This window comes from Alligator mississippiensis, chromosome 3, assembly GCF_030867095.1.
Source record: "Alligator mississippiensis isolate rAllMis1 chromosome 3, rAllMis1, whole genome shotgun sequence".
NCBI classification, from domain to species: domain Eukaryota; kingdom Metazoa; phylum Chordata; order Crocodylia; family Alligatoridae; genus Alligator; species Alligator mississippiensis.
The window spans coordinates 137,063,429-137,077,993 of NC_081826.1; the positions used below are offsets into that span (position 1 = coordinate 137,063,429).

At 39.8% G+C, this 14,565-nt stretch overlaps 1 protein-coding gene across 8 annotated transcripts in view; it reads left to right on the forward strand.

Moving 5' to 3' along the window:
• Positions 1-14,565, forward strand: part of TENT4A (terminal nucleotidyltransferase 4A) — a 59,160-nt gene that overhangs the window by 14,833 nt on the left and 29,762 nt on the right. For all 8 annotated transcript variants that reach the window (XM_019491107.2, XM_059724453.1, XM_014595186.3 and 5 more), the window contains exons 5-8: positions 2,370-2,477; positions 4,118-4,246; positions 6,039-6,252; positions 10,772-10,898. In XM_019491107.2, coding sequence (XP_019346652.2) covers positions 2,370-2,477; positions 4,118-4,246; positions 6,039-6,252; positions 10,772-10,898 — 578 coding nt within the window. The remainder of the gene's footprint in view (positions 1-2,369; positions 2,478-4,117; positions 4,247-6,038; positions 6,253-10,771; positions 10,899-14,565) is intronic.

The window sequence follows — 14,565 nt, forward strand, 5'->3', positions numbered from 1 at the left end:
CCAAAACTTCTTGGGTAGCTGATTTGCAAAGTGACTCTAAATTTGGAGAGCCTTGAACCTATACAGCAATGCATAGTATTGACTTGGGGGTAGAAAACTGCTCTAGTGGAGAAAGCTGGTGGAACTTTAGGTGCCAGCAAAACCTTTATAACAGTTCATAACCAAATAGTATGGTGGTAACATTAATAGTGACTTAGCCTGTGTTTACTTTAAAGTACCATATTTACCCAAATCCAAGATAACTTTGAATTTAAGATGATCTCCATTTTCCTCTCCCCCCCACTCCTATATTTAGATTCTATACATAGAAAGTTATAGCAAATTTATAATTTTCCGTGTATAGTATCTCATTAGTTGAAGCTTGTCTTTAAATTAATTGCCCTCACTGCTGTGGTGTGGAAATGAGTGACTTGGGGGTCCAGACATCCTTACTTGCCTACTTGGTGCCCCTAAACCCCTTGCCCCCTGTTCCTTTGCTTATCCCACATTCCTGCCCCCACCCCCTGCTCCCCTTCCTCTTCCCCTTCCCCAGTTCCTGAACCATCCCTTCTTTCCCCCCTCAGCTGCAGCTCTGCTCTTCCAGCAGGAGCAGGGGCAAGTGGCCTTGGCCTGCCCCCAGCCCAGTCCAGTTAGGGAGAAGCTGCTATAGCTCCTGGCCTGGATGGGTTAGGGCCAGAGGTACTGGAGCTAGAGCAGGAGGTAAAAGCGGGTGGGAGCAGCTGTTGGGGGGGGGGGGGGAAAGGAGTAGGGCTTATGGGGGGCATGCTGCAAGGGAGTGAGGAGGCAGGTACAGACATGAAGGGGCAAGAGGTGGAGGAGGAGGGCAAGCTGCAGGTCTGCCCCTCCAGCACTGCCAAATATTCTCCTCTGTGTTCTTCTCCCTGGCAGTGAGCCCCTTCCACTACCAAATGAGCAGATATGGCCCAGGTCAGGCAGTGGCTTGGATTTGCCTTTAGCTTGGTGCCAGAGCTGAGCTGCTGCGAGCTGCCCTGGCCAGCTCCTCAAATATAATACAAGGGTTATATTTAAATATAAGACAATATTCCCCTCCCCTCCCCTCCCCTGCATGGTGATTGAACTAAAACCTTTTGAGTAAATACAGTACTGGCTACTTTTAATGTAGCTGTATTGCTAATAAGAGCATTTTTGAATCTGCTAACTTATAAATAACTATTCCTTGTCATGAACATTGGTAAATCTTAAAGAAGTTCTCACTCGTGTTAAGAGTCAAGTGTTTTTGGAGTAATTACTCTGCCTTGGTTGTCTCCAAATCGCATTAAAGCACTGGTAAAATACCAGGCAGAAACTTAATCTGTTAGTATCCTGAGATATTCCATACTTCTGGACGGTCGGGGCCATCCTAAGAACTATAAAACTAATATATTTCAGGAGCTTTAACCTTCCCAGGAAAAAAATTAATATAATATAATATTTACATTTAAACTCTACTAGATTTGAGGCCACTGTCTTTTAAAAGCAGTAATTTTGTGTTTTATTTGGAGATGTGAAGAGGTCTATAAACAAGGCTGATTAACACCGTCTCCCTCAGGGGGCTTCCTAGTTATTGATGGAGTAGTGGGATGTTCCAGAGGAGTGGATTATTTGGTGTTTTGTGTTGAAGTACGTGATAATATCAGAACTACTTTCTTGTCTCTCTTTTCTTGTGAACCTTCTGGTCAACCAGTGTGCATTTTAAAAAGAGAATTCCTGATAAAAAATGTGATTTCACTATTGGATAAACTTTTAATTCTTCTGGAGACCTAGTAAAATTTCTCTCATCAAACTTCTGATTGGCATCTGAAAATAAATGAGTTGGGAATTAAAAAATAAAGGTCCAAAGGAACTGTGTAACCATACCTGTTCAGGCGTGAGTGTTTGATCCATTGAGGCCACAGGATCCTAGCCCTGTTAGTATTTTGACATATGGCTATGGGTTGACAGCTGGCTGGCTAGCAAAATTTAAAACACTTTCACTTCTTAGCACTCATTGAGAAACTGGTAATTTTCAGGAGCCTTACCCTAACCACTTTTCTACTACTGGTGTAGAGTAAAGAGGCCGTACTAGAGAAGTGGAAAATGATTATTACTTCATTCAAAATGAAGACCTACCAAAAGACCTCTTCATCATACAAATATTTTATATGGGTCCAGAATTAGTCTTACTAAAATTGTCAGATTATTTAAGTTAATGACTCTAAATTATCTTCCTAAGCATTACTGTCAATGAACGCAAGGTGGATCTTCATTTGGGCCAGTTAGTTATTAGGCTGAGACATTGAAATACAGCTTGCTCATCAAACATGCAAGAGTTTGATGCTTTTGTTTTGAGATTGTATTAAAACAGTTTTTTTCCTTTTAAATCTTTGCAGGTACCAATAATAAAACTTACTGACCAGGAGACAGAAGTAAAAGTTGACATCAGTTTTAATGTAGAAACTGGTGTGAAGGCAGCTCGATTTATCAAGGAATATATGAAGGTACAAGCTCCATAAATGGCTATACTGTATTTAGAGATATGTGTACTGGATTGATGGTCAGCTGTGAACACAGGGTCATTTGTGGACCATGTGTTTAATGGAACTATACTAATCACATTTAAATGGAAAGTTGTACTCTTCAGTTTCTGATGTTACTCTTGCTTCTAGAGGTAGTTGGCCGTGTTAGTCTGAAGTCAGGCAGGGTAGATTAGCCCGTCATAGGCTAACTAGATCAGAGATGTATAGCATGAGCTATTATGAGCCCAAGCTCATTTCATAGAGCAGGGATGGACAAAATGCAGCCCGGGGGCTGCATGTGACCTGCCAGGCCATTCTATCCGGCCTGCGGGGCCCCTAAATATTTAGAAAATTAATATTTATCTGCCCTGGCCTGCCTGTCATGCGGCTCTTGATGGCTTGCCAAAACTTAGTAAGCGGCCCTCCTTCCAAAATAATTGCCCGCCCCTGTCATAGAGGCTGATACTGACCTGACAAAATGAGCGTGTGTTCATGAAAGCTCATGCTATACATCTGATTTATTTAGCCTATGAGGTGCAAATCTGCTCCAAGCATGTCAGACTTGAAACTTAGGGGTCTCAGTGATTATTCACAGGCCTATACCCAATATAATATAGAAACAATACCAGGCCAGTTCTCTAAACTAAGATTTTATTAAATGACTAGCTCACTGTAGTATTGAAACTTTTGGATAAAGCTTTCATAGCATAAAGAGACAATATGCTTGAGCCTTCTCATATGCTTACATGTAGTACTGAAGACTTGTATAACTAAGAGCACCTGAGTGTTTGCTCCATTTTATCAGTTTACTCTATATTTGAAAACATTTCAGGTTTAGTTGGTTTTACTATTTGCCTGTGTAGTCAATATTTCCCTTCTATAAAGATACTTACTCATGCAGAAAATCCTTATGTGGACGTGTGTATCAAAATGTTTCAAAAAGCTATTTTTCTTTCTTGGTATGAAAAGCCTTATTAAATAACATTTTTTAACTAGCCCAAGCAGTGTGGACAGAAATCTTGTCACCTGTTGGAAGGCTGAACTTTGGCGCAGCGTCTACTTATATGACTATGGAAAAATGGAGGAGAAACTTAACTAAATCAGTCCTTTGTGTGCAGGTTGCCATTGTTCTAAACATTAAGCATATCTTAAGACATTTATATAATAGCTAGTTTTATTAAGTATCTAGCTTTTGTAAACATGTGAGGCCTGAATGTCCATCCTTTTAGATCAAGGCAACATTTTTCAATATTAAATGTTAAAATCAATAGTATGGGGTGCCCTAATGTTTTGTGTCTTTTCATAATTAGTAGCTGTGCTTACTAGTTTACTTTTATACCATTTTAATGAAATATGTTGAACATAAATAGGATATTAATGTTGTTTTCATAAACATGCTCATATCACAAAACATAAATGATAATTAGTTGGGTTTTTTTAACTCTGTATAAAATACTCACAAATAAGAGCCATATCATTGTAAGCTGCTATTAACCAGCATTCCAAGTAATGTTAACATCTTCTAACTTGAGTTTGTGATGGCAGAATATGACTTTTAATGCATCTTAAAATCTTCCAACTGTCAAATGATAGTAATATCTATATATAATTTTATTTTGCAGAAGTACTCATTGCTGCCTTACTTGATTTTAGTTTTAAAACAGTTCCTCCTTCAGAGGGATTTGAATGAAGTTTTTACTGGTGGAATTAGCTCTTACAGCCTAATTTTAATGGCAATTAGCTTCCTGCAGGTAAGTTACCTTTTTTTACTTTCCTAGATTTCAGTTTCTGCAGTGAATGCCCTGAATGGGTTGTTCTTTATTCTCTCTTGGTGGTATCTTTTGGCACCCATTTCTTGTTACCTTCCCTGTGTAGGCAGTCTTTGTTCAGGCCTGTTGCATTGTAGTCATGTTAAGGGGGAAAAATGTGTCTTATTCTCTCTCTCTTTCCCAGAGTCCCTTTTTATAAAGGCTTTTTCTGACATGCCAAGAGGTAGTACCCTGGGATACAAGTTCATACTACCTTTTTAAAAAGGGAAGTCTGGTGGATATTTGGTATATGTCTTTTGTTTAGTATATTGCAGGAGAGCTCAACATGCTGTCTCTAGATTTCCGATTGCCTCCCATTATAGAACCCCATTCTCAGTTGCTTTTAATTTTTTGAAACTGTGGTTGTGGGTTAGACCTTTGCACAAAGTATCTGCCTCTGCTTCAGCTTTTGAAAACTTCAGCCAGTCTTCATGCATGTGTTTCCAGATTCAGTTGGGGGTGGGGCAGAAGAAATTTAGGCCCGTGTTTTGTTTTTTTGTTTGTTTTGTTTTTTTTTCTTTGTTTTTTTTAAACCATCAAACTTTATGAAATGTTCCAGGCACTTAAGGTTTTGGCACAAGTGACCTTTTGTTTTAGGAATATACTTCTTAACCTCATGAAAACATGGCAACACTGATATTGGAATAATGGGAGCTTGGACATGCGCACTGGCTGCAGCTTAACAGCTGAATTTTAACGTGTTTTAGCCTTTCTAAGCTACTAGCACTGAGTAGATTGTGCATGTGACAGCCTTGGGCCAGAGGATATGGAGATAGGCTTTTTCTTTAATGGTTTATTCCAACTTCTCTGGGTATGATGGGATAAGCTAAGGCTGGGCAACAGAGCTAAGAGCAGAAGCCTGTTGGACTTGGGGACTCTCAGCTGGTGCACAGACACTGTGAGGAAGGAAGCCATCTTATTTAATTGCAAAGGGGACACAAACTGGACTGAGGGGACGGAAGAGAATAGATAAGGGCGGGGATGTCAAAAATACTTCCTGCAGGGCTCTTGGAGGTTCTAGAAATTTGTGGGCAGGACAGGCACAGAGTGGACCCGTTCCCAAATTTTGACTTTCCGAGCTGCATCAAGGGGGTGCATGTTGGTGGCAGAGAGGTGAGCGACAGCCGCATTAACTCCTATGGCTCGCTGTTACTACTTGCTGTGTTGCTAGAGGTGGGTGCGGCAGGTGAAAGATCCCAATTTGCTGATGAGCTATGAAGGTGTCGGTATACAGGTCTAAGGGTATTAACATAGTATCCATGTAGTAAAGTATGGGGGTAGTGGGCAAGAGGCAATGCACCTCTCTCCTATAGTTCATAAGAATTTGCAGGTGAAATGTTGGGAGACCTGAAGATGAACAAAAATATCTGGTACTTGAAATCCTTATGGGAAAAACCACACAAGTATTATTAACTAGCTCCCAGATCTGATTGGCTTTTTGCTTAAAAGAAACTAGATTGAGTTCTGCATGTCTCTTCAAAAGGGCTGGGGAAAGTATTTTCATGCTCTATATAGTGTGGAAGTGCTGCCCTCTCTTGGTTCTAGTACAGTTTCTTGTGGGAAAATGTGAGAGAATTACTTCTGGAAAAGCAGTAAGATTGCAGTTCTGATCCACTCCTAAGGAGTCGCATTGACCTTTTTAAATGGTGCAGCTATTATGTCTAACAGTAATACGTGGCTGGTCAATTTAATAGTGCATGCCTCTTACATAACTGAATTTTGAACATTTTTGCAGTTGCATCCAAGAATTGATGCCAGAAGAGCTGATGAAAACCTTGGAATGCTTCTAATAGAATTTTTTGAGCTGTATGGAAGAAATTTTAATTACTTGAAAACTGGAATTAGAATAAAAAATGGAGGTGCCTATATTGCCAAAGAAGAAATCATGAAAGCCATGACCAATGGATATAGACCATCCATGTTGTGTATTGAAGATCCTCTTTTGCCTGGTAAGACTTTTGTTTTTTAAACAAATCCTGTGCAGTCATCTATATTTCTGCCACAGAGTAGATTGTACTATTGTGTGGGGAAAAAAAAGTACAACCTGCTGCTTAAACTTGTATAACTTGAATTCATACGTGTACAACATACTAAGGATAGAATGTTGAGACGTGCATTATAGATTTATACATTCAGAAATATTAACTGAAATGTAAGGTAATTCTTTGAGGAAACCATATGCTTCCAAACTCAAAATACTAACCTGGCATTAAAATTACCCAAATTCCTGCTATTTCAGTCTGTTTAATGTATAGTCAGTTAGACTTTTGTTGGAAATCCACTTTTCATTATCTATTTAGAATTCATCTGAATTAACTCAATCTATGAAGTAGGAACATAATCACTGAAATATAATTGTTATTTCAAGGCTTTCATATGTAGTGTGTAGACTGTTACAGTAGATGTTTTTAAATTTAATGCAACTATACTTAAGTAGCTACAGTTTTTGGTTTGGTTGTAAATAGTGTATACTAAGGCATAGTTTCTTACACTAACCAGTAACCTATTCTAGTCATCCACCCTGCCACCATAGTATTGAGGTTATCTGGCACTATTCACTTTGTTTGTGAAAAAGGCCTATCATGCACACTATTTTTCAGTGCTTGCACAGGAGGTATGGTTGGTGCGATATTGGAAGATTTCTTTTTTATGACATCCCACTGTAAGAGCTGCGAACTTAGCTGTGTAGTCAAAGACCCATTTTTGAGCTCTTGTAATGATGGCCATGTTTCAGGGAAGGAACAAATAATCTATATCTTCCAATTGTCCTTTTGACAAAAAGGAATCTGGCTGAGGCAGTCAAAAATGACTCTTCCCTCTTGTCATTCTAGAAGAAAATACCACTTGCCTAATGTGGTATTGTAGCAGTCTCATTTTTATCATAAACAAAAACCTTTCAATTTTTTGTGGTGTCATGGCAAACTTATTAAGTGCTCATGGCTGTTTCATTTGATATAAGTGTCTGCTTCTGCAAACTAAGGTAAATCTCTGGTTTAGAGTGAAGATATTTAAGGATTAACAACATTATTGATGTAGCTTGAATGACCTCCTTTGTGAGGTCCTGTAAACTAATGAGTTAACGATATTCTGTAGAAAAGTGCCTGGGTAGGGAAGGTGAAGCCTGAGCTTACTGTCTAAATAAAAGGAGTTGTTTCACCAGTCTAGGCCCATGAGCCATAGTGTTGCCTCCAAAGCCTTCCAATTCTTTTTGGTTGAAGCCTGAGGAAAACCCTGTAAAGCTGGTAGCAGAGAGGAAGAGCCCTTAAGCAAGCTGTTAAATAACTTCATCTCCCCAAGTTCTAAGGATGTCAAATGCATGGGGGGTTGAAAGAGAGAATAACCTCTTTGGATCAAGGATAGTTCCAAACTTGCTTTTGTATCTGGGCATCCATCAAGGATATATGGGGAAAATTTCCAAGAAAGACAGGTCCTCATAGAAAGGCTTCTGACATGACCATACACAGGGTTCTCTGCTGAAAACTTCAGAAGGATCTGACTCTCACAGACCAACATGAAATTCCCTTAGGAGCCTTTGACTCTTCTGGCACAGTGAGATTGGGACTTTGGTGCAATAACCTTGTTTCCAAGGTGGAGTAGAGCTTTTGTCTTGGCTATGGAGACCCTCACTTGCAGCAGGATCCAAACTGTATACTCAGGTTCTGGCTGCGAATCTTGCTGAGAGACCCAACTTAAAAATTTCATGACACACACAATGCGTCTTACTCCCAATGCTGGGTGCAAAATATGGGGTGATAAAGGATTATTGGTTTGTCAGGATTCCTTAATGGGAACTACAGATACACTTCTCTAGGGCTCAAAGTCTTTTTGGCAGGTTCTAAGGAAGATGCTGCTCACTTTTTGTTATTTATTTGATTTATGTGCTGCTCTTCCTGATGCCAATAGCTTTAAGAAATGTGATAGTGTAAAAGACTGAACTTAAGGGAGATACCAGTGAGGTTTGGTTCTTAAGAACTGTTGTTGTCGTGATCATCATGGGTCTAGGTGAAAAATCATGGTGTTGTTAAATCCATTTGTTCAATGGGTCCAAGCAGGATCAGAGAGCACTGTGCTAAGACTCTCTTCATAACTGATAACTAGGGACTTACCCAAAGCATGATTTTCCTGGAAAATGTGAAATCAGGTGTATTTCACAAAAAATGGCAGGGTCTGTGAATCATTGTGGTCTTGCTTCCAAAAAACCAAAAAAAAAAACAAACCTCACTAGTAAGCAGAGGGGGAAGCCCTGCAGTCTTGGAGCATGGAGGAAGGGGCAGCAGGGCTGCTCGCAGCAGAAAGGCTACAAGTAGTCTGAGCTTCAGTGGCAGGGGCTTGCCCAGGCCTGGGCTAGCTGTAGCAGGCAGCTGCTCGCAGGTTCCCTGCCACTTGCTGTGAGCTGACAGGGGCTTCCCCCAGAAGGCTGCAAGCAGCTGCACCAGAATCCACAGTGTCCTGGCCTGGTTCCTTGTTAGTGGTGGGTGCATGCATGCCTTGGCCAAGGGCAGCACGGCCCCAGCCCCTTCCCTGCTGTTGGTCCCAAGGCATGCAGGCACTGGGCCAAGGCTCCATGGAGCCCAGTGCAGCTGCTTGCTTGGGAATGGCCCAAAACCACAACTTAATTATCCTGATTGTCTCTGGGGAAGCCATTAATCCATGTTTAGTAACATGTGGATTAATGGCTTCCCCAGGCTTAATCAGGGTAATTAAGACATGGTTTTGGGCTATCTGGCAATCTGTGGAGAGGGTGGGGGGGTCACTGGGGCTCCTTGGCCAATCAGAAATGTGGAGGAGGCCTGCCATGCTCAGCCTGCAAGGTTTTGTGTTTTTTGTTTTTTAGCACCAAATATGAGTAGGAATCCTGGTTTTCTCTGATTTAAAAAAAATCCTCAATTTGTGGTTAAAGAAAAAAGTAACCCCAAATCCACATTTTTCCATGATTTTTAAATGATCTCTCTCTCATTCATTTTGTTTATATATAAAATCAATGAAAAATGTGGATTTTGGGATTATTTTTTTAACTGAAAATTGGGGATTTTTTTAAATCCTAGAAAACTAGGATCCCTGAAGATAAGGCAGCTCAGGAAACCTGGGCATGTGATGTCGTAGGTGTTGCCATGGTGCTGCCCTATAAAAATGAGTGGTAGGGGGTCTATTCCCCTTTTTCAGAGATGGCATCAGTAGCAGAAAACCATTTCTTCCTCCTTATGAAGAAGCAGCAGTTGCCCCTTCCTTTACCTGAATATAGGGTGAAGCCCCAGGGATTGGGGCTCCCAGGATTTGCCTCTGTAATCCAGATTTTTGTGTTTTGGTATTGACTTTGCAGTACTGCAATGACCTCTTTTTCCTTCACTTCACATTGTTCCTGCAACAAAAGACCTCTTCTGTTTGTTAGTAAGAGGCAGGTTATGTTACTTTAAGTCCTGTGTTCTCCACTGCTGATTTATTGCTTAAGAAAAGTTCTGTGCCTGAACATGTAAATCCTGTATTGTGCCTCTGGAAAACTCCTTGCTATTGAGCCATACAAAAGTAGGATGTGAAAAGAGACTTTGGAGGTTACCTTGCTATGTGTGTAGCAGAGAACATGAATCCTAATTTCTTAGACTATGGTTAGGATTCTTTGGGAGAGTTTACTATCCTTGTAGTTAAGTTTCTCAGACATAAATGCATGTCTAATAGAAAGGCTTAAGTTTTTAAAAAGACTAAAATGTATTCTAGAAACAGTGCAGCTTGGGTTGGGATGTTTCCTTGATGGCAAACCTCCAGACCTTTAGCCACAAAAATTTCTTCTGTTGGAAAAAACCTCAACTTTGTCACAATAATGGTTGCAGAAGATCAAGAATAAAAATTCTGAAGACTGGGAGCCTTCTAATAAGCTCAGATGGTTGATTCCTATGTTCTTCCAACTGTGTCATGCAGGTGGTGACTGCTATTATCAGGTAGTTTATGGATAAATACTCATAATTATGTGATTTTTCCAGTGTTGGGGTTGGGTTGCTTAGATAAAAATGAGGCAGCAAATGCAAACTAACAAAAAAAAAAAAAACTCAAAGGGAAACGAGATTAATCACAGATACCATTATGTACTTTATTTGTTCACATTACCATAAGATTTTAATGAGATTTCAAATGTTAACTTGCATAATTTTTATGTAGGAGAGTTGATGTTACTTTATTAAAATTATTTAATGGGCACACCTTACTCTTTCCTTTTCAGGATTCAGGTCTAAATTGCAATAAATTTTAAATTGGCACTTCTAAATTGCCAATTTTAAACAGTTTGAATGGCTAGCACACCATTCTTAGTGTATCAGAATTTTCAGTGTGTCATCCTTAAAATAGCCCGCTCAATGCATATTTCCAAACAAATGCAGAGTGGGCTGTATATTTTAAAGCTAATTTAACCATTCAAGATGATTAATCTGTTTCTGCTTACTAGTTAAATTTATAAACTCATAACTTACATTGTTGCAGGAAATGACGTCGGCAGAAGTTCTTATGGTGCCATGCAAGTGAAACAAGTTTTTGATTATGCCTACATTGTTCTTAGCCATGCAGTATCACCTCTTGCAAGATCATATCCAAATAGAGATTCTGAGAGGTAATTTAGTCCACTTTTTGAATATGTATGGATTCACATAAATAGGAATGTTTGAAAATTAGTCTTAAAAGCTTTTCAATATGAGAAAGGGATGCTTCTAGCTGTCCTAAACTGCTGTTATATTGAGGGTTGCATAGATACTTTCAGGCATGGTATGTTGTGAAATTGCATGTTTCTGAGTCCTCCAAGCACTGACTGTCTGCGCTTTCCTTACTTTCTCATGTGCTCATCAAAAATATCTTCTTATCTGTATTCAAAGTTTCATTTTGAAATAATGAGAATTTGCACTTCCCAGGAGACATTTGAAAGAAGTTCAGCTGTTCACGTTTAACTAAGAATCATTACTTGTATTAGGTACCAGTCTTGAAGGAAATAGGATTTGTTCTTATAATACATATTTAAGGGAATGTATTTAGGACAGCAGTTTAGGAGAAGTGAGTTGGCTGTAATAGAAAAAAATGTTACTTTGACCTGAGGACTTTCGGCTTCATCTGTTAGCTTCTTGATTAGATAGAAATGGCAGACTATGCAACTTAAAGCTTTCTCTAGCTGCTGAGAGACCACCAGTTGCTTTATGAGATTTGGATTGTACAAGTGGTATCTTAAGCTTTTGTTTTACATGAATCTCTTGGAATTAGCTGAATTGAGCAGCATGCATAAGAATTAGTTGTATAATAAAAATAACATGTCTATTCTTGAGGGTTCCTTTACTAGCAATTATTTTTACTGGAGCATTTTTCATAGAATTCTGCATGACATTTTTTTGACGTTTTAGTCTCTCTTTCCTCCCCCAAGAGAAATTTTCTAGGCTGCCTCACTACTACTGGTGAAGTATGGACAGCCAGGTAGTGACTTATCCATCAGATGCTTCAGGAATGCAGACAATATGGCCTAAGCCCAAGTAGTCTTTGAGTGATTGCCTACAATATATGCATCTTCTAGTTTTCTTCCTAAAGTCTAACTCTAGCCCTGGAGAAAAGAAATTGCTTCCATTAAATATGGGAGGTAGGGGTTTATTTCTGTATGTTGTTTTTTGTACAGTATAACCTCGTAAGTCTGGCAGGCTGATGACTGTGCCAGAAATTTGAAAATTCTGGATTTTTTTGAATTGGCACAGTGGCTGGTTGTGGAGCGGGGTGGGGGTGCAGTAGCCGGTCCTGGAGTAGCAGCCACACACGGAGCGATGGCATGGGGTGGTGAATGGCGGCAGCAGCTGCTGTATGTAAGCTTCTTCCTCTGTGTCCGGGAGGGTGGTGGGGAGTGGCAGCCTGACCCGGAGTGGCGGGGGGAAGTGCCAGGTTTTTGATAATTCTGGATTTTTGATATCTGGATTTATGAGGTTATATTGTATTGCCAAAATAAACCTAGGATGTCATCCAAATTGTTCAGATTGTATGTAGAATCAGGGTTGAGTAGTCTCAAACTATTCAAGTAAGTCTCTGACTTTGTCAAAGCCTGCTGTCTAGTGGTGAGCAGCACCTCCCCAACCATGTCAAAGCACATTCCCCTTGGGCCCATGCAAGTTACCTGGTTTACATTCCAGTTTGAGACCTTTGTGGCCAATATTTGGAGCTTTGTTCATGTTTACCTCTCTTTTACTCCTTGGTACAGGTGTAACTTCAGTATGCTTGTCTTTCAGTCACTATACTAGTGACACCGTATCTTCTGATGAGAACTTCCTGTTAATCACAATTACAGTATTTACTTTACAGTAGCTGTGCTTTGATGCTTTTTCCATATATATTCCATGACTTATGTTCTATTCCTGCTAATCTGAATTCCTATATCAGGAATTTTAATCACCAAAAGAACTGAGTGGCAATTAAAGTCTCTTTGCCTCATTATATCTTTTTTTGTCTAGAGGATATGAGGGGATCAGATGTAGCCACTCTGCACACTGTTCTAGAATAACTTAATGTTTCTTAATAAAAATAATCATGCATATTTCCCCAAAAATTTGAACTAAGCTTAAAGAACTATAGCCACAATAGAGTAAAAAAAAAAAAGTCTACATTTCCCTAATCTTTTATAGAAACTGATTCTTTGTGTGATCTGAGTAAAATATTAAAGCACCATCCTTTAAAATGTTTTTATGTTTGTTGTTAGTTTTTTCTTTCAGTTCCATAAAACCTTAAAAGCAATAAATTGTTGTGGTTTTCATTGCCAGCACTGATGCATGTGTTTTTTAAACCTTGGAAATCTTTTGTTACTTAATGTTAACATTCAATCAAGTTGCGTTAGAAACACTAATGGATCACCTGATATAGATAAAAAAAAAAAGAGACCCAGGAGGTAACCTTAAGCAAATCCCTTATGATAGCAAAATAATATAGTTTCTCTGTTCAGGGTTTTACTAAGGCAGTGCTGCTCAACCTCCAGCCCACTTGCCGAATTGGGCCTGTTGGACTCTCGCCCAACCCATAGGGGACGTTGCAGGCTGGATGACACAGCCCTATGTGCTGGATGGCACTGGTGCACAAAGTTACTCTGAGGCTGGATGGCATCCACATACCAGCTTCACATGCATGCCCGTGCTGGATCCAGCCTGCAGAATGGCCCTGCACCACTTATACTGTGCATGGGACCGGAAGCTACTAGGGCATGCCACTTGAAATGGCTGTCTTACAATATGGTTCAGACTTCTAGGTTAGATCAGTAAATTAATATGGGCGTTGACTCCAAATACATCTCACGGAGGGCCAACATAACTTTCTCTTCTCTAAGATTATAAATGTCTTTAAAAGAGTGTCCTTTAAATGTCCATTAAAAAGACATGAGATGGCTGTTGAAACTGTGAATTGAGAAGTATGAGGATAAGTCTGATACATATTGATGACAGTGATTAAAATGGATGTATTGTTTAAGTATTGGTTTTGTCTTAACATAGCAGTTTGTCATGAAATCAAATACTGCTTTGTAGTCCAAAATTTTTTTTAGCTCTCTGTAATAAGCCTCCAACTATGTAGTTGCCTTGCATAGATTTACTGTATCAGCCTTGTATTCTGAGATTCTGCTCTATTTCAGCACTGTTTTGAGTCATATATGCTTGCACATGTCTTGTGCAACCTGAATCTCAGTGATTTTTGGGGGCTGCTTCTAGGAAGAAGTTCATATACATAGCTTGGGTGCGGCCAAACTTTTTGTCAGGCCCTCTCCAAGTGCCACTCTGATCCCTTCCTCTGCCCAGTTTGCTGCTCATTCTGCTCCAAGCCATGTACTTCCTGCTTGATTTTTGCTGCTTTGCTTTCTGCTTCCTGCCCTGTCTGCTCTGTGCTGCTTGTCCCTTCCCTAAACCCCTGTGTGCTGCACACAAAGACTGCCTATGCCACTTGTGTTGCAGGTTGGTCACCTCTGTCATAGCTGACTGAAGCAAGACTAAATTTAGTAATGGGTGATTTTGGAGCTCAAGAAGCAGGCAGTCCACAGCATATGTACCTATCTTCTGTTCCCATTGTCTCCAAGGATCCTTCCTAATCATTTTATAAGGTTCTATATCCCTTAAATTCCTACTTAAGGCACCTGGACAAGAATAGTTTTTCAGTATTAAGACCAATCTGGGACCAAGGTTTGAGGTTTTGTTTTGGCACTTTTAAACTTTAAGGCATCTACCCTGTGACCCTCTTTTAAATATTCTTATCTAGACTCGCAGAAGATATACAACTGTTAC